This window comes from Haliaeetus albicilla, chromosome 14 (assembly GCF_947461875.1).
Source record: "Haliaeetus albicilla chromosome 14, bHalAlb1.1, whole genome shotgun sequence".
NCBI lineage: Eukaryota > Metazoa > Chordata > Aves > Accipitriformes > Accipitridae > Haliaeetus > Haliaeetus albicilla.
In genome coordinates, this window is record NC_091496.1 from 27,454,967 (window position 1) to 27,480,806 (window position 25,840).

At 40.4% G+C, this 25,840-nt stretch overlaps 1 protein-coding gene across 6 annotated transcripts in view; it reads right to left on the bottom strand.

Annotated features, from left to right (window-relative positions):
• ST7 (suppression of tumorigenicity 7) overlaps positions 1 to 25,840 on the bottom strand; it is a 155,820-nt gene that overhangs the window by 69,894 nt on the left and 60,086 nt on the right. For all 6 annotated transcript variants that reach the window (XR_011327796.1, XM_069802081.1, XM_069802083.1 and 3 more), the window contains exon 2: positions 3,435 to 3,517. Coding sequence is in view for 5 of the 6 variants with exons in the window: in XM_069802081.1 (XP_069658182.1) it covers positions 3,435 to 3,517 (83 nt within the window). In the remaining variant the exon portion in view is untranslated. The remainder of the gene's footprint in view (positions 1 to 3,434; positions 3,518 to 25,840) is intronic.

The following is a 25,840-nucleotide window of genomic DNA, read 5'->3' on the forward strand; positions in this document are numbered from 1 at the left end:
TGGTGGAACCAAGTTTCCAATACAATATTTCCAATGCAGCTTTGGACTTAATTTGGTTCCTATTTTTGACGCCTAAAATAGTGAAGGGATGAATTTAATATATGCTAAATTGTTCATTTTAAACTATGTGCTGTAGTCAAGTAATTATTAAGGAGAATGCTTGAGATAGAAAAGTCTTTTCTGTACAGTTCTGAGCTATCCAGAAAAGCAGAAAGGTCTGAAATCCTTGCTTCATTTAAGTCACATTGCCTACAGCAAGGCCAGAATTTTACCTAACGAATGAGAACAAAGTAATAGACAAAATAAGATGGGAGAGTAGTGTTTTGCAAAGGAGTCACGCAGCATGCAATTGCCCAAAGCTGAACTCTGCAGAGTCATTGTTTCATGACCCAAACATGAAATAGGAAAAGCATTCACTTTCCCATCAGTTACCACACTTCTGAAATGATGGAATTTTCCATCATTTCATAACCTGCAGTGCTGCGATTTCTCCTTCTGATTAGGAATTGCAGCCAACTGATAATGGAAAGAAATCTGCCAGACCATATGGTGGAAAATTCCAAGGAATGTTACTACACCTAGTCTGAAAAATATCCCTGCAATGTAGATTTGACAAGAGAATGTTTATTTTATAAAAGAGTTTCACTTAATACCATTAGCAGGACTAAGAATCCTTTAGAACTGCAGATGCTGTGTAGTGTGACAGATAAGTGTGTAGTAATGTAGGCAATGTTACAGGGCCATTGGTAAACAGCAAGATTATTAAGAAATAATTAATATGAAGCACTATGGGGCTAGTGATGGGCTAGCACTACCTCACTAGAACCTACTCAGCTGTCTTTCCTGATGCATGGTCTGTTCAACTTGCAGCTTCTTCTTTCCATGACCATGTCTGCTGAGTTCCTTTTCCATCATCCAATTTACAGACCACTTGTTCCTCTCAGCACAGACACCAGCCTCTACAATCTAGGGTTCCTGCTGTTACCTGCCTGGCCTATATACCTTTTGCACACTTAGGATGGTGGCATATGAACAGCAGACTACAACTGATAGCAGTAGTGAAGGTCCACAAAAAAAGGCTTTCAATCTTCTTTCAGCCTGTGCCTACACCTCCAACAACTTACTGTTCCTTCAACTTGTTCATAATGGACTTTGTCATGCAGCATTAAGTGAATTTTTTCAGTTAAGGCTCACTCAGTCTAATCTCTTCTTGGAAGGCCTCTATCGGTGCCCTTTTGCCCCTTCTTCATATCACAGTCTTGAATACTCCTTGCCACTGCCTTCCTGTACTTTCCATCAAAGTACAGCACTTTTAGAAATTTCTTGCTCACAAGTCTCCTACTGAGCTCATTCCTCAGAAATTGCCTTCATGACTACAATATAAAATGTACCTACATTTGCAATCATGCTATACACAGGATTTAGTTACAGGTAATTTAGTCTCTCTTCAGTGTTTTTGTTCCTGTTTGATTCTGTAAGGTATTTCTATAGGGCACAAACTGTCTTTTTCTTGCCACCTCCCCCTGCTGTCTTCACTCTCTAACAAGTATGGAATTGTGCCTGTGGAACCCATGTTATTTCTCTCATTCATTCTCATCTTGGTGGTGATGGTGGGGCCCGGCCTTTTGAATGTTTCTTCTTGCTGAGTGAATGTAACATTCAGTATTTTCCTCCCATACATTTGAGTGAGTTGTGCTGAACTGAATCCAAGTCTTACAGGTCTGGCTCCTGGTCATATTCTGAAAGATCTGCTGATGTCTCTGGAGCTCTGTCCTGTGCTTTGGGGCTCAATCCATACAAGGATGATGAATGCCCAAGGTGCAGACATTAAGTAATTGCCTTCTGCTACAAGGAAACCCCAGAGCAAGGCACAGCAGCAGCACACCTGATGCTTTATACCTGAAATCATCTAAGTGATGAGAACTCACAGGGATTCAGGAGTCAAAGACGCCATTTCTTTGCCTACATCAGCTACAGGCAATGTGGAAGTGAGAGGTGTGGATTTCCCACACCAAACTGATACAGTTTAGTCAGGATCCTAGTTGCTTTCAGGTTTCTCTGAGGTCAGTAGATCCGAGGTGATGTGAACCAGCCCCTAGCCATGCCTCTCTCTTTCCACTTACCACTACAGTAACTACACTCCTAAAATTGGTCTCATTGGTCTTCCAATTACATGCCTAGTTTGGTATGGTGAGGGAGGGTCTACAACTGGTATCCAGCAGATTTTAAAAGTGTCCAACTTGTTTTAGACAAAGGACCTAAGACGGACTGAACAAACAAGACTAAACGAAGACAACCTTTCCCTGAGGAGGGGACGTGGAGAGGGAGGTGCTGATCTCTTCTCCCTGGCATCCAGTGACAGGACACGTGGGAATGGTTCAAAGCTGCGCCAGGAGAGGTTTAGACTGGGCATTAGGAAGCATTTCTTTACCGAGAGGGTGGTCAAACACTGGAACAGGCTTCCTAGAGAGGTGGCTGATGGCCCAAGCCTGTCAGTGTTGTAAGAGGCATTTGGACAATGCCCTTAATAACATGTTTTAGCTTTTGGTCAGCCCTGAAGTGGTCAGTTGGACTAGATGATTATTCTATTCTATTCTATTCTATTCTATTCTATTCTATTCATTTGTATAAGTAGAAAGCCAACTCAGCAGTGAGGAAACAGAACAGTCCAGTATAAGCATAATACCTTAAGTACACCATGCGGATTCTTAGATTTTTTTACCTCCATTTGTTTCTATGAAGACATTAAATAAAATCCAGAGCAAATGCTCTGCTTTGGACTCCTGCACTGTGATGGTATTATGATTCACTCCACTGCATCAGTTTGCACAATGAAGCCCTCAGGGGTTAATATGGGAGAAGGGGTTTTTAAATGGTTTAAAAATACTCCTCAGACCTTTGAACAAATAGGCAGATATGTATTGAAAAAGATTTTTAAAGTGAAGATCTGAAATAATTATCCCTTGGAATCTTGGCACCAGAACAGGCTTCATTGGTAATAACCTGCGCGCTGTTTCCCTAATAAATCCTGCTGTAACTTTCTAAAAGGACCATGCTAATCAGAGATAGTGGTACCTCTCCTACCCTTCTTTTTACTGGCCTTTTTCTCTGTAGCACTTGTCAATGGAAACACTTAACTTGCAAACACTTGTTATGAATTACTGTAGGGTCGTTAGTGGGGCACATTGTCGTTCAAGACTTTTTTCTTCAAAGAAAGACACATAGCACTGAAACATTCTCTCTCTCTCTCTTTTTTTTGTTCCCACAGAAAAAGAAGTATGAATAAAGAAATACAAATTTTATGTACTGCAGAAATGTAAGTTTAAGGAAAAAAAAGAAAAAAAAAGACACCTATTAATCTGGATAAAGCCTGAAATCCCATTCTGGATAATGAAATCAATTTGTAAAGTGATATTAATATATCTACTACTTACCAAAATAAGTCCCGAGATTAATGAGGAAGTGCCTGTCAGGGCAACGTAGAACTTGGGGGTTAATGTGTTCAAAAACATACTCACTGAAAAAGAAAAGAGAGGAAACCATGAGTACAAGAGCAGGACATACATGTTCTCCACATGCGTCCCCTCCTCCTCCCAACTGCTCTCCAACTTCAGATAAGCTATTACCTTAATTCTGATAAAGAAGACAGTTTAAAGAACATTCGGTTCCATCTGCCTAACACGTGATAAAGCAGAGCATCAGACTGCCACATGCAGAATTTTGTTTTCACAATAGAGTCAATCACAAGGCATTGGAAAACAGCTGCACACATGTTTGGGTCTTTCCTATTCCAGTCAGTGCTCCACTGACACCGAGTTCAGGATTCCCCATGAAATACAGAAGACATTTTATTATCTGCCTTTGCTACTCCATTGCAGTTAGAAATCTTAGGGGTCTCAGTGTCCTGCATTCAACATCATCTCAATGTCCTGTATGTTCTTGGTGAAACTATCTATCTGGACAAATTTTTAAAAGCGTTTTACTTCTCATTACCTTTGTTCCTCACTTATAAAGTAGGAGATAATAGCATTTTCCTAACTCATTCCACTGCATTAAAGTTGGTGAACCACTCTGTATGACAACAGTGAATAAATGCATAAAACAGATTAGGAAAAGACGTAACTGGCTTTCTGGTAATTAAGGGTGAAAATCATGATAGCTGTCCACATAATCTGAAATCTAGGGCAGAAGCAAAGCCAGGCAAGCTGCAAGGAATGGCAATTCCATCTGTATGGGCTTCTGGAAGTTGAAAGGGCTCTTCTAGTCATGTCACATTTTGGACGCTGCTGAGAGAATCACCAGGTAGTTGAGTTCAGCCCCGTATTGAAAATCGCTATGGCCTTAAGAGAATAAAATAATGTTTTTATAGGTTTTGGATCACTCTACAGAAGCTACTAGAGAGAACTGGAGCTCTTCCACTAAATTCTAGATGTTCAAAACCTCTCAGCTTCCAATCACCTCCATCTTCCACAACTGAAAACATTCTCTATTAAACTACATGGAGGGTTAGAATGCCTTCTGTAAAAAAACCTACTGGTCTCATCCTTAACCAGTGCCAAAGTATTTATCATACATATATACATATATGTATATACATGCATATATATTTATACATATACATGCATCCATGACTGAAGAGGGAACTAACAATAGTTAGCAGGTAAGTTTAAAAGGCTTGTAGCAGACTACCCAACATTCATTAAAACATGCTGATAAAAGCCCTGGATATGTAAGTTCATTCTGTTCCCTTTAGAAATGACACTTACTGAAATTAAATAACATGGAGCCAAAAAATGAAGAGAAGACAAGAACAGCAGAATACAAATCATCAAACATATGATTAATTTTCCGTGACCAGTAAAACAGAAAATTGTTTTCCAGAAATGCATCACTAAAAGAGATTGAAACCCTGCAATTCAGCTGCTTTGTTTGGGTTTTGGCTGCATGTTTTCTTTATTTTTTTCTTGAAAAAGTCATAAACTGTTAAAATGGAAGTGTCATTTTCTGCTTCACTGGAGTGGCATTAAGCACCAAGCTGATATTGTAAAGAACTAGTTTAGTGGGTTTTAATTCCATCATTCATTTTCTTTCACAAATGAGTTGGATGCCAGATTCTCAGCTAGTGTAAATCAGCATAACATCCCTAATTTTACTGTGTGCAACACAGCTACACTGATTTATGCCGGCTCTGGCTCAATAGTTGGGACTTTCCCACATCTTATTTCTTTTTTTTCTGTTCCCATTCTTTCTTCCTTTCCCTTTTTTAATGTCTAATACAAGCCAACTTTGAAATACTAGTTCCTGCTTTCTCCAGCCCCAGTACCTGCTAAGAAGGAAGAGGAATGGAGAGACTGAAACAGCTTTGGCTTCTACCAACCACCATGTGTCCTTTAGAAGAAATATTCCTCATTCTGGAATGCAAACGTAAGCCAGAGACATAACCAAACTGTGTCACTGGGGAAATTTCAGACTGCCAGTGAAACTCCTTCTTCTGCTTAGGTCAGTGTATTCCTGAGAGACAATATGCTATGATGGGGCATAGATGTCCATGTCCCCCATGTAGCACAGTGCTGCTGCAGTGCCAACAATAACATGAAAAGCCAGGCAGCAGGGGACTTTACAGAGGTGCTTTCTCTTACATTCCTCTGACATAGCTTCACAGCTCATGGAGTCCTGGAATTTCTCCTATTAAACTGGAAAATTTTTCCCATTACCCTGGAGGAAATTTGGTTTCCAAAATTGTGAAGCCACCTAAGCCCCCTGTGTTTTAGAAGATTCCACAAGAGGATATCCGTTGAATAAGGATACAGTCTATATGCTTTAAATCCCTATTGCCTGTTTCACTAAGAAATGCTGCAAAGAGAACAAAATTTCTTAAGCAGTGATGAGATACTCACTTATCATTACTGACTGCCATCAATAAAATTTCCTTTGGGAAATGCATCCCCATTTGGAAGAGCCCTCACGACAAATGAGCTCCATGGAGCTCATCAATGGAGTAGAATGAATGAGGCTTTTAAGAAATGCTGTTAGCTTTTCTCTGTGACCACTCTTTTACAAGCAATGTACACTGATTTATAGACAAAACCTCAGATCTGAACAGAAATAGGATTTTATTTAGCTGTCATTACTGCTTTCTTCTTTGCTTGCATGTATACTGGTGCTCCTTTATGCTCTTTACTATAGGCTGCTACAATTCATCACTTTTACAGCTTAGTCATGGGAACTGGCAAGGTGAACAGGTACGATGCTGGATGCTTTTAGACTGTATGGGCCAGACTACCAGCTAACTGGAATAGCTCAGCTGATTTGCTACAGTTGTACTCAGCTACCAGAGTTGCTTCTCTGGACTGTATCTTCCTAATCCTTTTGCCATTCTTCTTCCCACTCATTAAATATAAGAATCTTCTGTTCCTTTACGAAAACTATCAACTTCTGCCAATTAACTACCCTCCCAGTTCCTTTGTCTCCATAAATATTATTAACAAAAACAAACACTTTCTAATAAGCAACATATCTCCAAAACAGTAAAACTAAGCACTGGAGGATCTGTGGTCAGACTATTTTTATTCTGAAGTCAATGAGAATTCAGTCATTGTTTCAGTGGAAACTACATCAAGGCTTAGTTCTCATAATATTAATCCCAAAAGTAAAAATCAACCCACTTTTGGGTTATCTGATATATATCATTATCCAGAAGTGAGCATTTCTTTACAGTCAGCATTCTGACACTGGAGAAATCACTATCACACCCAATGTCTCCATCCTGTAATGGACTCATGTTTCCTTCAGTGTGTTGCAGTAAACTAGAGCCATTAGATAATGCTAAGTGTCCATCTGCCTAAATTTGGATAGCAGTATTTTTCTTCACTATTTCCATTTGATGAAGTAGCAGGATTGAGGAGCAGAGAGAGATTTCTGAGAAAAGAGAGCTGAAGATACCAGAAGATGGCTGCAGAATAAAGAAGCCAAGTAGAATCACCAGCAAAAGGTGGTACTGTATGTCCTTTCCTCTGAATTCATAACATGCCAGTGTATGCCTAATTATTTCTGTCCGCAAAGGGAAGATGGTGCAGTTATTCAGCTTGGAGTATCATCTCTTGTCTGTAACTTGGTAGGACTTTAAAAGAGCAACTAATGAGTATCTAGAGAAAGAAATTTGCCTGATGTTCCTACAGTGCCAACTCATTTGAAATTACTGTCAAATCCCAATTATTTCCACAGGCTTCTGATGATGAATGATTTATTTTAGGTGTGTTAGTAGAGATGATGGAATACAGTACAGCCTGCTTTTTTTTTTAAAAGAAAACCAGCATGACCTATAAATGCTGTCTAAACAAGCCACGCATGTCTGCTTGTAAGAGGCTCCTGGCCATACAAATACCAATCACCCTCTTTCTTCCCTTCTCTTTATTGCGTTCATATTAATCATGCTTGAGTCATCCAGAATAAGGCACTATTTACATTTCCAAAGGTGCCTAAGTTACATAGGTAAATCATTCCATCCTGTTGTATAATACCTAGGGAAGGACTGTTATTTCGTTGTTAACTGTACATGCTCACAGAGATGAATTTACATCCTATACAATTCATGGCAGACAAGCTAAAAAAGCACACAAGTCATGTCTAATATTCCCTGTTGAGGCTAATCAAAAGAGATGATTGAAATGTTCTTGAAAGCTGATGCCATTTCATTCCCATTATATATGTTATTCATTGCCAATACTCGTGATTCATTCTCACCATGGGAATAAACAACAGAGGAAAATCCAGATATTTTTCAAGCAACAAAATCCTCTAATTATGTAAAATGTATCACTCAACATGATAAAACACTATGTTGTTTTAAAAATTTCTTCAAGGACTTGAGGCATTCACATTTCAAGCATGTGAGGAACCACAGTAGGAGGGAAATACTGGGGTTAAATTGCTCAAGGTATCATCGTGCTGCTTTATCAGTTAATTACATTAGAAGATCATTAGGGGAGGGAGCATTGCAAACTACCTACAATTCCCACATGCGGATCTACTAAAATGACAGCCCCATTACCTACTTCTGAATGTGAGGTTATGTAGCTTGCACAGTAAGGTGCAAATAAAAATCTAATTGCAACGTTACATTAACCATATACACAAACAGATCAAGCAAAGCCAGGACTGCATCATTTATGGCACTTCTAAGAGGAAAAATAATTCCCCCAACAGAATGTTATCTTAAAATACAAATAAAATTAAATATATATCAATAACTTAGCATAAATAAAAAGATGAATTGCAGACCCAGAATTAAAGATCAAACAAAAACAACAATCCAAATATACCGAAATACACATAAAAGCACAGCTCTTTTTGTGCCAGTATCTGTGCTCCTAAGTGAGACAAGGTTTCTGGGTACAGTAGTAACTTTTATAAGAACAAATAGCCAGAAAACAGAAAAGTTTATAGTCACAGAGCCCTTCTAGTGCATTACTCGTACTAAAGTTATTATGGCTAAAATATGTGCATCCCTAAGAAATTTTGCTGCACTTTCTGTCTCCATCCTCCATAATACTTGCTTGGTATGCAGACCAATGCAAATTCTTGCAACACTAGTGCCATGAGCCCAAATCCTTTACAGAGGCAAAAAGCTAAGAAACCTATCGTTGAAGACCTTTGACACAGCAATTCAGCTTCTTTTTACTGCAACCATCCATTCAAGCTGATGTTCAAACATGGTACAGAGGATGGGGCAGTGACCGGCTTATTTCACAGGGGCCTCAGCATGGATTAATGCAGGCCCCTGATTCAAAGTTGTTGCAGCAGTGAAGAGCTCTTCTACCAAAGTGTCAGCAAAGAGGGCAAAATAAAGTTCAATAAACTTCTTTTAATAAACGTATAACATTCCCCTCTCTGAGTACAAAGCACTGCATACACTTGACTTTGAACTATTTATACACAACCTTTCTGAACACTCTAACCCATCCCTTGTAAGAATGTTAACAATACACTTTGGGGAAAACATGCTAGGGTCAGGCTGAATTACATGTTATATACTATGATGGCCTCCAGCTCAATATAAATACAAACCCCACTAGATGTAATGCTAGCCCAGGGCATTGTCTCAGAAAAAAATATCTTTTACCATTTACCAGGGTTTTCCCTGGGAAACTACTAAGATTTTTTTTTTACTTCTTCAGACTTCCTGAAGAAATTACCAAAGAAGAAGTAAGCATTCAAAAGTTTAAGAATGCTGCAGAGTGAGTTTCATTTTTACTTGTTGCAAATGCTACACAACTTCCTTCTATAAGGCCTTTGTGTAGATCTGTTTTCAAAACTTGAAAAAAATTGTCACTCAGAAACAAACATGTGGCCATTCCAGGCAGAAACAGCTGGTGTCTGTGCTGTGCACAAGGAAATCCAGATGCCCACTCAGTTTGTTCAACCGCCTGCTCTTGTCCTAAAGGCATGAGGCTGAACGAGAGTCACATTCAGACGTCTGGAGCCTAAGCTAACGGCCAGTGAAGTGGTCCGTTGCTCTCAACAAATGCTGGATCAGAGCCCAGGTGAGAGAAAATGGTGGCGTGCCAAAAGCTACCTATTACTTCAGATAAATAATGAATTCTGATTAACTACATAGTTGTGCATCATCAAAGTTCTGCCTTACAGATATTTCTAATTAGTGAAATAAAACTTTCTGAAGACCACCACACTCTCTCTTCCACATTTCCACATCTTAAATGTAGGTTTTCCCCTTCAACAGAATACCTTTACCACGATAAAAAGGGAGAGTGAGCAGGGATGGTCTATTCTGGAGAGAAGTTGCGTATCATCGGAGAGGCTTTCAGCACAAAGCTCAGCCCAAAGATAAGAAAGAGCAGAAGGCAATAATACAGTACCAGTTCCAGGTCAAAAACATTCAAGTGAATTTACTTAAAACTGAAAAATAAAAAATTTTGAAGGTTACAGGTGACAGCAATAACATTTTCTCCACTTTGTGACCCAGTGGCCCACTGAGCAAATTATATCCAGCACAGAAAACTGAAACAAATCTTAGCAAATGCAGTCCGTCTTTTCCCAAACAACCCTGCCTGAGGATTGCTAACAAATTCAATTGAATCATTCTCCTCAACATTTTAACACAGTAAATATCTGAAAACCAAGGTGACACAATGATAAGCGCTGGCCTGCTTTTCAACACCAGGTCTATATTCATGTTATAATGTCCAAAAGTTATCGGATCGGTCAAAATCCTGTCTCAGAGAGTGCATTAACAATTCAGCCTGTTAGACATTAAGATTGCTCATCCCCACTGGGAATAATATACAGGGAAACATAATTGATAAGAGACAAGAGCCATCACAGAACGGAGGGCAGAAGGACATACAGGTGAATCAAGGAAACCAGATCTGGAAGACAAAAAACCCACTTAGACGCTACTATGCCTTGGGAAAGGGAAAAGAAATGAAAACCAGATTAGAGATAGACAAGTATAATACAGAGATGAGTTAAAAGAAAATTAAAAAATGGAATGGCGATAAAAGCAACATGCATAGAAAGAAGATGATAGAGACAAGAACAGCAAAAGCAAAAAAGACACACAAGAAATGACATATGCAACATGAATGTAAATAAAGGCTATTTTTACTTTAGCAAAAGATGGTTTGCAATTCAGAAGTATCTTTTCACTGGGAGAAATAAGACTGCCAACAATAACAGCTTTGGTCATTCAGGCAGAGATACCGTCAACAAGTTATTCCTTGGTAGCAAATACACCCCAAAGCCTTGTCTCACAAACTAAGGCACTTAACACAAGATGCCACTAAAGATTCCCGTTCTCAACTATATTTTCCCAGAGTGACCTGCTAAGGTCAGCTGCTACACTTTCCCCCAGGAACAGGCAGGCTGGACATAAAAGTACAGGATGTGCTATACCCACCCCAAGAAAAATGTTCTCTCTTGTGAATTTAAACACTAAAACCAACTTAGGATAGCGAGACTCAAGCACAGGTTTTTGCTATTGCATTTGTCTGAGATCATGAACTCCCTACCTCGTGGATTTGGGGAGAATAAAAGTATGGATAAAAAAAGATCAACTTTCCCCCATGAGAGCAGCTATTATAATGCAAATTTGCTGCCATATAGTTGCCCCTGCCAAGGGACAGGGACATTCCCTCTTGCTCTCACAATGCAGGGGTGACATAAGTTAATTACACAGCTCCTGTTAATTGCAGAGCACGATGCATGAACACCAAGATTTGTTAATATATTGGCAGCAAAAAACCCATTTAAAAAAAACCCCAAAACAAAACCAAAAAAAACCCCCGAGCATTTCCATTTAAAGAAAAAGAAAATGAGGGAGAAACCATTTCCTGGGCTTTTACAGCCCTCAGCTGTCAAAGATTGAACTCCTGTGCATTTCTTTATGACCATTACAGTGTCCTAATGCTAAAAGCAGACTCCTGGTATTAATAATGTACAAGTGGAAGGGAGGAACTGGGCCAAATAAGAATGAGGCACAAAAGATGAGCAATGACGTATTGAGTAGAGATATTAATATCTGGATTTTTTTGAGCTGTGGATGTGTAAAATTGGGTTGTTGCTTGGTTCTTAAGTCAAATTCTCTTGCAACACTTTCAACATCAATTCTTCTAAAATCAGGTTGCTTGCAAATTGATTTGAAACACTGTCGTTATACACATCTCCCCTGCAGATTTTAGAGTTTCAAGAAACCTATGAGTCCTTGTCTTAATTTTTACTTCAGTGTTGCACTGCACGAGGAAGCGCTCTCTCAGATTTGTGATGGGGGATTTCCTTCACTGTGCAATGATACAAGGTGTCTTTGTAGGCAGAACCAGTCCAGATACTGGAGAAGGCACCTTCACAGTTAGCTTGTGGTTTCCTTTTCTAATCACACACATCTTAGCATGTGTGTGTATCAGCAATTTCCCCAACACCAAAGCAGGGGAAATTCTGATGTGATGCTACAGTCAAATGAGGATGCATTCCCTGATGGTCTCCCATGTGACTGCAGAGTATCACCGTGCATAGACATCTTCTACCTTCTTTTAGATACACACTTGTAAGAGAAAGCTGAGATCTTCAGAGTACAGCTGTTGCACGGTTTATGAGGTAGATGATTTTAAGACTTCTAAGTCTTCAATTTAAGGCACACAGCAATTGGGCTCATTGAAAATCGATAGTAATGCACTTCATTGCAAAAATGTACCTAAGAACTGCAACAAAATTACCGTATTCTCCACTCTGCACCCCAAAGTGTTCAAACAAATCTGTATTTTAGAATTATTCTTAACATCAACTAATCATTCACGTAACTGAACTGATAAACAGCTTTATCCAGTTTGGACAGGCACTGTTTGTGAAGTCAAATCTACACCTTAACTGTCGCTTATTCTGAGGCATTACACAGATTTATGTGGTTTAGCCTTTCAAAGCTGTATTAAAACAAAAGCCAATTACTAAACCTCATTATCTGGAATCATTTAAGACAATTAATGGCTTTTGTTCCAAGTGCCAGATCAGCACAGTTCTCTCAATGGAACAGGGTAAGTTTTGCCCTCTTCTTTCATGCAACACTCAGGGAGGTAAGAGCTCCATTAAATCTTTTTGATTTTGGTTCATTAGCTGTCTAAAGAATACCCTAAACTAAAAGTTTGCCACAGTGATTAATTCCAATGCCACAGATAACAAAGGCTAATCTACTCTAGAAAGACAAATCATGCAAAGAGTTTTCACCACCAACTCCTGGCATTCCACAAAAGAGAAAATATCCCATGGGTTCCCATCATCCAGGAACGCTAAGACAAAAAGAAGAGGCACATGAACAAAGCACCCTCGGCTGCCCTGCAGCCTCCTTTTGTGCCTCCTTTTGTTCCGGGCAGGATTTGATATGAGTGCTAAACCTACAGATATGAGCAGTGCTGCATCTTCCATCCTTGCTTGTGTGTTGCATTCATAGGCATACAAAGATGAGGATCATCATGTTTTGTGCATCCAAAAAAATCGTCTCGGCAATGAAAAAAATTCAGAAAATATGGCTGAAATTTGCATCTTGGCTGAAATTTTTACTATTTTTCAGATACCTTTTTTTTTTAATTTATTCTGGAGAAATATTCTGTTCCAGACATTTCTGTTCTAACCTCGATAGCCTCACTCTATATAGCACATCTATTCCAAGAGTCTCTAAGATGCTGATCTCTTCACATGCAAGAAATTGCAAGGTGCTTCTTGGAATGGAGGTGATTGGAAAACATTTTCATAATTAGAGCCAGCAACCTCCTGAAAACTCCCTGGAGATCTACAATAGCTAATATCATTATCCTGTCACTGAAAACTCATCTATGCTTCCTACTTACAAAATCAATAGGGTGTTCATGCCATTTTTCTCCTATGAGAAGTTTCTACCTGTGATAAATTTCTGTATTAGGCAGGGATTTTTTTTGCAGTAATTGATGGTCTAGGTAATGTGCCACAAAAAGAAGGGGAAAAAGAATTTTCCATCGAGTGTGTTTCATTATTCGTATGTATCTAATAATCAACTTTCCCCTTCAAGGCATCTTAAAGCTGAGTGACTCACACAGTAATTGCACCAAATGCAAAAGAAGACAAGTTAAGTAGAAAACTTTTACCTCTTTGCCTCCATTTTGGGGTGTTTCAAAGAAAGCATAGCAGCAGGTTTGACAAGTGCTGTATAATTTCCATTGTCTACTAGTCTCTCGGGACACCCAAAACATTAAAATGGAAAAGGCTCTGCGGTAACTCTGTAGACAGAACTGCAATCTGCATTCAGGACCTGACTGATGAGGAGACAAACTTCGGGGGAGGATTTTGCATAATAAAGATTTTCAGTAGAGTGAGCTCCAGAGAAAGAATTTCCAACCAAATGCACAGAAAATGGCGCAGCAGAGGCTAAGGGAGCACCCCTCTCACACAGCCTTACGGATGTATAGCCGGATGTACAGACTTTTAAAACACAATCATCTTGTTGCTGGCATGATCCTCCTGTCCTTGTAGGCAGTGAGTCTCTCTCCAGTGCAATTTCCTCCAAAGGTCTCGCGTGCCCGCTAGACAAAACTGGACGGTCTATAGTTTTAAAGCTTGTTTTGTTTCATGAGAAGACAAATAAAATGCCACTTAGACTACCTCATTAACATTAACAATAATGATGTTATTTGATATAGCCTTTGATGAAATCCCAGGAGAAAAGGCAGCGCAAGACACCCACTATTTTTCTTACTGAATATTTGATGGTTTTAATTCCAAACATGGGCCGTGGCTGACCTGGCTGAAAGCAACTGTGAAATAGCATTCTGACCAATAGAGTCTTCCTCAGTTTTCCTTTCTTCTGTTTAAAATTAATTGATCTTTTCAGAGGTGGGTCTCCTCATGAAGGCAGGAGGGACCACAGACGAAGTGGGGCAGGACTCGCAGGCAGAACTCAGCGGGGCTGCGTTAGAGCCGTGCAGAACTGCCACTCGACCTGGCGCAGCAGTCAGGCTGCTCAGGAACACCGCACAAATACACTAACCCCAGCACTCTCTGTTACCCACCAGCTACTGACAGATCTCTCTTCCTCTAAAGCCTAACAGTGTGGAGAGAGAAGCAAAAAATGCAAGACTAAATTAGCCAAATGCAGCATACCTGATAGACGAGAAGCTTGCATGAGAAGTAACAAACACCTGCACGGGACCTACTATAACCTGTGTTCTCATCCCTGTTGTGGACCCAGTCAAATACTGTATTGGCTCTAACTTGAAAATTCAAAGCTGTGTTTGGAAGTTCCCATCTTTAGGGCCAGCCTGGGAGCTGTGAAAGTAAATGCCCATTCACCTGTCTGAATTCTCCAGGTGGACATCAAGAAGCTGAAGAATGCACCCTCACATTTTAGTAAATAACTCTGGGGCAATATTCTGCATGTCACGCCTTATCAAACTACAGCTGGATTGCAGATACTGTGATGCAGAAAGCAGCTTAACAACAACAACAACAACAACAAAGTATTTCTCTTTGTGATTAACAAGCTATGTCTTGTTTTTTGCGCACTGCCCTGTGAGAAAGCTGCTGAGCTAAATGGAGGGCATGCCAGAAGCACGGCCAGTCAGCAGCGCTGCCCTTCCCTTCCACAGCGTCATGCCGATCGGGGTCTCCAACAAGCAGGTAATGCTTGAAGAACCTCTTTGCAAGTTCCCCCCTTGACTCTGACTTGAGCTATGGGAACTCCGAGTTCCTCAAAAATCAGGCCAAGATGGCTCAAATCAAATGTCTGCAATCAGAAACTGGTTTTGAAAGTCTGGCCAGGCAGGCAGTGAGTCACCGAAGTGAGACGAACCTCAGGAGCTCGGCTTTCCATTCTCCAGGGGGTGGCAAGACCTGAGCACTGAGCAAACCTGGTGACCGCTGCCTGGACTCATTTCCAAATGTGACTGAACGCTACTTCGCCACTGCACTCAGTGACCAGAGAAGGCCGTGCTGCAAAAGCAGCCCACCAAAATGCTGTGATTTTTCTTGCATCTGCTTGTTCCTCTTCTGTTCATGTTAGTATATCTAGGACTAGTAGCCATGGCTATGTTAATCCTCAGATACTGGTGGTTAATTATGACAATCACTGCATTGGGATTTTTTCTGCTGTCCTTTAAGTTGACCTACTCAGATCACCAGGGAAAGATTGTCTTTGAAGCTAAAACTTACCAGGTTTTCTCTTAATGCAGTAGCAAAAGTTTCTGGAATTTTTGGGGGGCTGGGGGATAATGTCAGCAAAAAGATTCAACAACCGAGGGACCTCACATCCACTCCCAGGTTTTCCTAGACATGCGGTTAGGAACTAGCTTCTCTGGCCCTTGAGGAAGAGCAATAGGAAAGTGATCTCCAAGTGTGTGGCACACGGAGCTGATTCCCCTCTGAACACACACAGCTGAATGAGCAACTGCTTCAGCAGAAAAATCCAGAAGAAAACTTTGAGAATGGCAGAATACCAAAATCAATACAGCGACAGAGTCAAAGCGCACTCTGGTACAGAAAACTCAAAGAGGGAACGCAAAATTATTGTGGTAGACTACTTAACTTAATGCTTTCCAAAATGCTACTTGGCTCAGAAACAGAGAGATTCGGAACCTGCTAAGTGTGTTTAAGTGCTTGGAATTGTGGCATTTAAATGACCAACAAAACCCTTAATGCTCATTATTCAAAGCACGAAATACCACAGAGAGAAGGGCAGCTGACTTTCTGGCTAGAAGTGCCCATTAGAGAGATGCACTTAGGGATATATAATACCGAAGCAACACGGAATTTGCAATAAAGTTTGGCTTCTGCTCCCAGCTTCGTGGCTGGCTTGCCTGCGAGTCTTTCAGTGCAGTGTTTTGGGGCTTGGGTTCCCTGCCTGTGCTTTGGGAAGAGACCTAAGGAACATTTTGTGTGCAGAAGCAGCAGAGATCTTTGCATTTATTTATAGCCCCCCTGTTGTTTTCTTCACTTACGTGTAGCACCTTCCTAAACACCAGCAAAAAGTCAATTGTTCTGGCCTTCTCCAAGGACTGCTTCTGGTAGTGTCACCCTCCAAACCGAGAAGGCATTACAGAAAATAGCTGATCATATCCAAAGGAAAGTATTTCATTTCGTGCTTTCCAGCAGACCTGATCTCGGTCCAGCCTGTCGCAGGACCGCACGGTAGTCTATGCTACGGTGGTCTGTGAAGCAGACTTGCCTGCTCTCACTATATAAAGGGGTTGGAAGATGAAGCTTTGATTAGAACAAAAAACTAACACAGCTTCGCAGCCTTAAAAACTCCCTACAGCAGTGAAAGTGAATGCTACATATAACCTACTGTGTTTGGGCTGGGCCTCCCTGTTTTTGGCTACCATCTCCCCATTTTCTTTGTTACTCTGTAAAAAGAAAAACAGCTCCCAAAAGGAGGTTCCTCTGAGCTCCAGCAACATTAGCACTATTAAGGTAAGGGTCCCTTGAAGAGCTCTTTTTTGTATTATGCAATTAATATTTCAGATGGTGAAGAGCTGCCCCTGAGCGGAAAGATCCCGAACTCTGAAAATCAGTAACATCATCAGTCGGGCATCCAGGAAAACCATCTGAGCTTGTTAAGGCATTGCTGCCTGAAGGAAACGGTGCGATGCCCGAATACGTGCTACAGCTCGCCAGCAAAGCCAAGCGCAGAGTTGATACTGGCAGCAGAAGCCAAAGGCAGGAGATGCCAATAGGTCTGCGAGCTTGAAATGGTATCAAGAGATGTTACCATTTTGTAGCCGTGTTAAAAAATGTATTTGGCTGACATGCAGTGGGGCAAGATTTCTTTCCTTGTGCATGAATGCATCAATAAAGAAATATTAACCCTTTCCCAAAAGCATTCACAATTTTCTCAGTGAAGCATAATACTAAAAAAAAAAATTAACTGTTTGCGAAAACCCAGATTTTTTTTCCCATTAACAAGTCCTTTGCCCTGAAGACATCTGATTTTTAGATTTAATAAATAAATCCAGTCTTCTTTTACCTGGGAGTTATGAACATGGCTTTGTGGAAAAAATGTACCTCCTGAATTGGAAATGTCGTAATACGTTTCTGGACTTCTCCAAAATGGTGGTTTCCTTTTGCTGAGCAGTAAGACTCCTGAGGAAACTACTCCAAGTTTGTTACTCACGAATTACACTCATAATTTGGATAATTAACTAAATGCCACAGAGTCATTATCTTTTCCCTAAAGCTGTTTTTTTTCTGTAGGAGTTTTCCCAAGTTAATTTCATATTGTTGGTTTTCCCAAGTTAATTTAATACTGCCCAAAAGGTAAATCCTTCAGAGATTAGTTAGTCTCAAACCAGAGCTAGGCAGACAACTTGCAGTGTTTTTTTGCTGCAATTTTAAGTACGTTGCTCTTACTGGTTTTCAAGAACAAGGAAACATTTTTAATCCTATGCTTGATTGCTCCTATGAGGCAAAGCAAAAAGGGAAGGCAAGAGGACATTGTTTAGAAAAACAAAGCTCTCTGCCCCATCTGCCACTCTCACTGCTGTCAATGCTGTTCAGCTGCGAGAAAATGCCGACTGCATCGATAAATGTCAGCAGACCTGAAGTGCCACAAATTGCCGCAGCCGTTTCTCCCATAATGAGGTTTTGGGAAATGCAGGCAAATACTATAGAAGAGGCAATGCTAGATGAGCATCGCTGAGGCAAAATTACAAGTAAACACGTAGCACAGAAGTTTAAATGAATAATTAAAGCAAACCCTTCTGAGTTACAGCGTGCTGCCTGGGTGTTTGAAAACGAGCCCCTGAGGAGCGGTTAAGGAGAGGGCTCTTCACTCAAGTGGCCCAGGAGGTTCTCGGGGGCTGGAGAACCTCCCCGGGGGCTGGAGAACCTCCCCGGCATGCAGAGCACACCGATACCGAGCAGCGCAGCTTGCCTTCGGCTGGGCTGCAAAGGCGAAACAGAATTTTTATCCTGCAGTTTCACACTTATTTCATATGGAACCAAGCAATTTCTGCCAAATCCTTACCGGTAAGGCTGAATAAGCAGAAAAAAAGAAAGGAAAATCAAGAAAATGAAACAAGACTGGGATTCTCTATTGACAGCCATTAACTGTATCATTTTCTTTCTGGGTAGACCACTGCTGCTTTTTCTGTTTTGCCCTGAGCAGACAGAAATTTTTTCACCACGGTTATACTCCTTTTCTTTGAAATGTTTATCACCAGGAGCACTCCACAGAGCTGACAGGGAAAGCACTGAGGCTCTGCTAGCAAGTGGGCTCACTAAGATATTTTGCTCGAGGCCAGCATCAGTGGAAACCAAAGTGCTCTCCATACATCTGACGAGCTGAGGTGGTTGTGTGGGTCCGAAAGACTGAATTATTTGTTCTTCCATCTCTTCAGGGCACACCTGCAGTTTGTAAGGAAAAGCGGCAACTTCTGCTGAACTCTTCAGAAATGGGTGCTGTTAGCTATTCCTGGCAGAAAAGACATAAACAGAAGTTTTGCAGTCTGGTTCCTTCTCCTTTCTAAGGCCAGTCCCAATGCACGCAGATGGGATAGGATAAGATAGGATAGGATAGGAGGATAGATCTACTCTGCTTTTTTCAAATGACATTGCAAATTGAAACTAAATTGAGCTAGATGAGTAATTTAGAAGTCAAAGAGGAAGGAGCTGCAATGGAGGCAAGCAAGTGGATGCACATCACAGAAATGAAGGCAAGAAGAGGTTTTAAAACTACTGCAGCATGAAGGAAAGCAAAAATGGCCTTGTGAGCTGGAAGCTGGTGTGCTCCAAAGCTGTTTGCTCCAGTAGCGAAACCCTCAGGATAGCTCTACACCCAGTAATACATGCAAGTTATTGACTGCAGTTGCTCAATGGTTTTTAGGCTTATGACCCTGGGCAGCATTTTCCCCCTTCTTTTTCTGAACCAGAAAAATGGGATAATTTACTGTCTTGTTTCAAGGTAAAGGGATATTGTCAGCCTAAAATAATTTCTTTAACAGCTTTTTTTTTTTTCTCCCGGTGAACAGAAAAAGATTGTGTTGAGAACTGCTGATATTAAATGAGGAAGTTAACCTATCTTACTGATGCTAATTTTTTTCCCAATCTGTTTGTCTGTAACCTCTTCTGGATGAATGTTTTCAGCAAGATACTTTCTCTATTTGGCCTTTCATACAACAATAAATGAAAAAAAAAAAGCCTCCAACAAACTAGATTTCTATTTTGACATATATATTGTTTTCAATTTATAAGTTACAACACTGTGAAAGCCTGTAACAAATGAGGATAGCCATAATTTTGATGAAGATTTTATAAAATGTTAATAAACACCATCTTTTGTACTTGCATCTTTTGTCTCAATGCTCAAAGCACCTAGCAAAGAGAAATTAAGACTCTTCCTAATCCTGCAAAATAGCCTAATATTATGCCAAATTTCAAACTGATGTGATCAGAGCTAAAGGGACCGACATGCACCCCAAAATTCTGGTTCTCCTTTCTTTGCGCTCATCCTGATGTTCTATTTTTAGATTTCTAGTCTGGTCTGAAGCAGGTTTATAACCCCTTGCAATTTGCCATCATATTTCCATATTTAGTATGTTTTTTTCCCAAGTAAAAATGACAAATCCAGGAAAAATCTAAACAGATCTCAGTATGTGAATGGAATGAGTGACATTTGGTAAAGAATTAGTGATGTGACTGTAATCTCTTCCAAATGGCATCTTCCAATTAAGTTCAGGTCTCTTACTGTATTTTCCACCATCCTTCCATGAGATTACTAATTCTTCCAGACCTCAACCTCATTTCTGTCTTCAGGCCATCACAACCATAAAAGCTCTGCTACAACATGGAAGATACCAAAATTGGATGTCCAAAAAAAAAGCCTCTATAACTTAAAGGAAAAAGGAGCCAAAGTGACACAACTTCTGCTTCAGAAGGGCTTGCGTGCCTTGAATCTTATTTGTTTTTTCCAACTGTAGCAATTGGTCTGAGGAAATTATCCCCTCTAACACATTTATTTAGCACTTCAATGTCCTTTCCATCATAGATCTCAAACTGCATTGCTAAACAGTGTGCGTCAAACTGAGCTTTTAGAAGGGGAAACTTACATACAGAGAAGCACTTACAAACGCTGCATCAGTGGCTGATCTCAGAAGGGAATCACAGGGGAAATCCATCTACCTACCTTGAAGCCAGGCGAAGTTCTGCTGCTGACGTTAGCAGGACCAGGATTTCACCCTAGCAATCTGATGCCTCTGCTATTCCCTGGTAGAGTTAACAACTCCACAAAAATCTCATCCAGATAAAGCCATTTTGCTGATTTTGCCTCCAGAAGGCTGTCATCGTTATAGCAGTAAGCTATGCAGGGGGATAATTAAGTGGCTGCAGCAGGATGCACAGTTCTTGGATGACACCTTTTCCCTTGCACATTGGTTACAATTAACAGTCATATACATCGAACAGAAGAAAGCATCATCTGGGCCCTATTTCCAGGCAAAAATTATCTTAGTGCACCCAGAAAGATAGACCTGATAGACAAAACCCACCTGTTTCTGAGCCAATTTTGTTATTTTGTACATCTGCTGAGTTCATTTCATTTGGTGTTAATACACTTTGCTTCACAAGAATCTTTTACTAATGAAATAGTTGTTAAAGCATAATAATTTGCTTGATTGATTACTGTTTTCTGCATTGCTGCCTTTTCTGGATATCCGTCATGCTGCAGATGCTGGGAACAAGCCAGTCACCGCAGGGACTTTTCCAAAGAACCTTACTGAGATACAACAGCTCCTTGTTTAAAGAAAGTCCTTTCATGCCACCACGGGAAGCCCAGTCTTCTGCTCCCTTTTGGGCCTTCTTTTTTTTCCTACACAATTGTTATGTGATTTTCATATAGATTTTTATTATACAATTGATGTGTGAATGTAAGCACGTGCATACCTCCGTGGAGGGAATGACAAAGACAAAATGGGACAGCCGCAACTTCCTTCTTTGTTTGGGTGTGTTTTGAGGTTGGTTTGGTTTTTTATTTACAGCTTTGATGGTCATTTTCACTTTGCCCTCCGTTTTCATCACCTACCTTCTTGATATTGTCCAACCTAGCAGGGACAGAGCTGTCTTGCTACCAACTGTCTACAGTACTGCTTTAGTGAAAGGAGGGCTGCTTAGTTCCCCTTCTTATCCTCAGGGGATGAAACCTTCATCCTCTTCAACTCTGACATTTGCTGCTGGCTAAGGGCAGTTGGTTAGAAATGAGCCCAGGCATCCTGTGCAGGCATTCACTACCTTCTCTGCAACATATTAAGAAGCACCACATATTGATTATTTGTATGCTAGTAAGAATCTACAAGTGATTCACAACAACTAACAAAAAGCTCCCTGCTTCACTACATATCCCAGAGCCTCACACCTGATACTACCTAAAGCCTTGTTGATTCACTTTCCTCTGAGAGTAATACAGAATATGAAGCCAAAGGTGTATGTTAAGATTGCTTCAAGCCTTCCCAGTCCTGCTGAAAAGGCAGGAATTTCCCACTTCCCCGGTGCAATTAGGATAGCCAAATCCATCAACGCACGGGGATGTCTCAGGGCTCACAGGGCAGCCCAGAAGCTTTGTTTTGTGATGAAGCTCCCATGGAAATGCCCCTCTCCACCCTAGTTAGGGTGTCAGAAAGACACTCAAGCAGCTGTCTTCTGCATAAGTTTACAGACAGCCTTTTAAGATCACTTAGACATCTTTTACTTAAGCAAAGAAACTAGGAAAAGTGGTCCTCAGATATGTGATCTTTAATAGGCAGGCAGGAGAGAGATGCCTTTATTTATAGCACAGAAAGCCTGAGATGTGTTTGTTTATGTATTCAGCTGTTGGTTTATGTAGCACATGCTGGAAAACAATATATTGAGGGGCCTTTGCAAAAAAGCTTAGAAAGCCAATCCATTTTACTGAGATCTGCAACTGTAGCACTGTAACCACATCCGATAGGTTTATCTCTGAGTATTTTCCTCCAATCTTCCCCTTACTGCCAGCTAGAATCTTCCTGCCTATCTCTATGTGGGATGTTAGCACGACAAATAGATTGAAGACATATCTTTTATTTTCCCAGACTGTTATTCACCTTCAGAGCTTAATTTCATGTCTTCTTGCATATTCCGGGAAAACAGGCTGGGTGACTAGAGCACAAACACGCTCACACCTTCTTCAGAAGAGATGCTTGAGAAATACAATGATGCTTCTCCAGGCTGATCAGAACTGCTGGTTTTGGTAAAGCTTATTTTCCTTTACGGAAATCTCCTCCTATTAGCAATGGCCTGGTTTTCCACATGTTTTATAGAGGGTCTCTGAGAGATACAGATAAAATCATCTGGAGACTTTCTTGGGTCTAACAGAACATATTTGAAGGTTATACATCTTTTAGTTAACAATAATCATGGAATCATAGAATAGTTTGGGTTGGAAGGGACCTTTAAAGGTGACCTAGTCCAACCTCCTGCAAAGAGCAGGGACATCTTCAACTAGACCAGGTTGCTCAGAGCCCCGTCCAGCCTGACCTTGAATGTTTCCAGGGACGGGACATCTACCACCTCTCTGGGCAACCTGTGCCAGCGGTTCACCACCTTCATTGTAAAAAATTTCTTCCTTATATCTAGTCTAAATCTACCCTCTTTTAGTTTAAAACCATTACCCCTTGTCCTATTGCTACAGGCCCTGCTATAAAGTCTGTCCCCAAGTAATGGCTCTGTCTATATGCTTGTGAGAAGTGTATTGATTTTGGGTGAGCTACAAGTATGAGCAATAATAGCAACCAAAACCATGAAATGTTAGATTAAGACCAATTGTTAGAATTCAAGAGGTCTGATTCCTCACTCAGTGTACTGATAGAAGCAGAATTTTTCCATGGAAGGAACAATAAGATGCAGGTTTGTCCGGTATTTTCAAATGCTTATTCCATTTATAACTGTGTGGCAATTGAAACTTATCCAAATTAGATGAAAACCAACTAGTTAAATAAGCAAATTATCAGCACATTTTGATGATAAAATGTTTCTCAGAAGGACAGTAAGAAGCAAACATAGATCAAGATTGTAGAAAATACCTTATAATTTCAGAGGTTTAAATTAAGGCACTTCAAAAACTTCTAATTTGAGGAACAGAGCACATCTTCCGTAGGATCCTTTGGAAGGTCTTAGATAAAGCGCTCAATAAAATGGGATTTAAAAGATATCACTGAGAGTTGGTTTAGAAGAAAAGCAGGGGAGTTTGTTCATGCTAGAACATTTACTGGTAGAAAAGGAAATGCCAAAAACCAACTATCATCACACAACCTCTGCAACAACAACAAAATCCTTCAACATAGATTCAGCATGGATCTGAACAAACCTGACACTGTAAAAGATGGAGAGGGCATGTGAACGCTACAGCAAGATGTGCCACAGCACACCCTGAACCACCGCTTCCCGCTTCAGAAACCCCGCGTGCTGCCATCCGACAGTGCCGCGTGGGGATGCTCATGTTCATCCAAGACAGCTGCAAAACCCTATTAAACAGCTTGACAGACCAAATAACTGGAGTACAATGCCGAAGAATGATATTGCTCCAGTGTTACTCCACGAGCTCACTGGAAGCTCTCTCCACTGCGCTATATAGACATGCCCCTCACAGGAAAAACTTAGCTCCATTTATTAAGTGACAAACCCCTTCTGACTCAGTTTGTCCCTCAACCTTTATCTAAAATTCCTATCTTCAGCGTTTTAGAGCTAAATATACTGCCATATGTTGAATGCCATAAACGGCAGCTGAATCTAATGAGGCCTGTACCGAAAATCATAAAAGAACTCAGATAAAATGTCACATCCATATTTATTTGAAATGTTAAAAACTTTCAGTCTTCTCAGGCATAATTAAAATTTGTGTTCTGTATATGCCTTTCCCCTCTGGAAAAATAATGATCTATCATTTTAAAGGCATCAAAGCATGTTTGTATGATTGCCATCTGACAGACTTCATTAAAGTTGTGTTTCTTTGGAAAGTGAGATCTATAATTCTGTTTAATGTAGGACTCCCTCTGTGCATTTTAAATGTGTAGACAGTGAGCATGTCTATATTTTCACTCTTTTCTGACAGTAAATCTGTTTCTGGTATTAAAGAGCAATACATTGAAGCAAGTAGAAATGACACTAACTTTGTATGTAAACGACACTAACTTAATGTATGCAATACATATTATACAATGTGTGTGTGTCTGTGTGTATTATATGGGGTTTGTATTTAATGGCATTAATTAGTGTCTATCTTACTGCTGTTTTCACAGAGCTGGCTTAATACCTGAAAGGGCGCCTTGCTGTTCAGACCCCCCCTCCCTCCCCGATCTATACCTTCAGGACTCTTTGGTGTTCGGTCCTCAAGTGCAACCACGGCAGCCTGCTCCCACGCACCGCCGGACCAGAACGTCAGCCCACCGACGGCCCGCATTTCTGTGCGTACTCATCAGCAGGCAGAGTACCAAAGTAAGAATGACAAATTGAGGTTTTTACCCACCGCTACGGGAGATTCAAGATGTTGTCCCATTCAAATTTGCATGTCTTGCTTACCGAGTGTATTGCAGTCATTAGCTAACCACAGTTCTACTAATTCCCTATTTGAATGCTCTTCCATTTAGTACTTCCTGCGGTGACTGTAACTACATTTCAGGGCTCATCGGCTGGTAAAGTCAAATGACATGATATGAAAAGAATAAGATTAAAGCAAGTTTTCAACTCTAAATGTCAAATATACAAGGACGTACTGTGAATTTGCACCAAACGAGACTGTCGTTCTTTATCCTATAGTTAGCTACATATAGAAATTGTCCTTTCTGTTCTTTTCCTTTTCCTTATAGCTGTTGGTTAAATTATTATGCTCTGGTCACTTACTATACTGAACAGTAGGAAAAGGGCATATCGAGATAAAGGATGCCAGAACCTGAGGTAACTTCCACAAACATAAACCCGGATTTTCAAAACAGCTTTCTTCCAATGGCCCTGAGGCAAACCTGGCTCACAATCTGGAATCTTTTATTTGTATTTTATTAGTATTATTCAGAACTATTACTAGTCGCAATATCTATTAATAATTATTAATAATCACCATTATTATTTTGATCACAGGAACTACAGCTATCTACGTGGGATCAAAAATACACTTGCATCCTTCAGAGGGTTTTCAAGGTCTTGCATGCGGACGACACTACTTCAATCACAGGATAGCCACATAAATAAATAGAAATAGAAAATATTTATATTTATACCTTATATAAATATAATGCAATATGGAAACTAATGTTTTTTCTGACAGTAGCTGGTTCTGTTTTTCCCCACCAAGGGAGGACGTAGAGTTAAG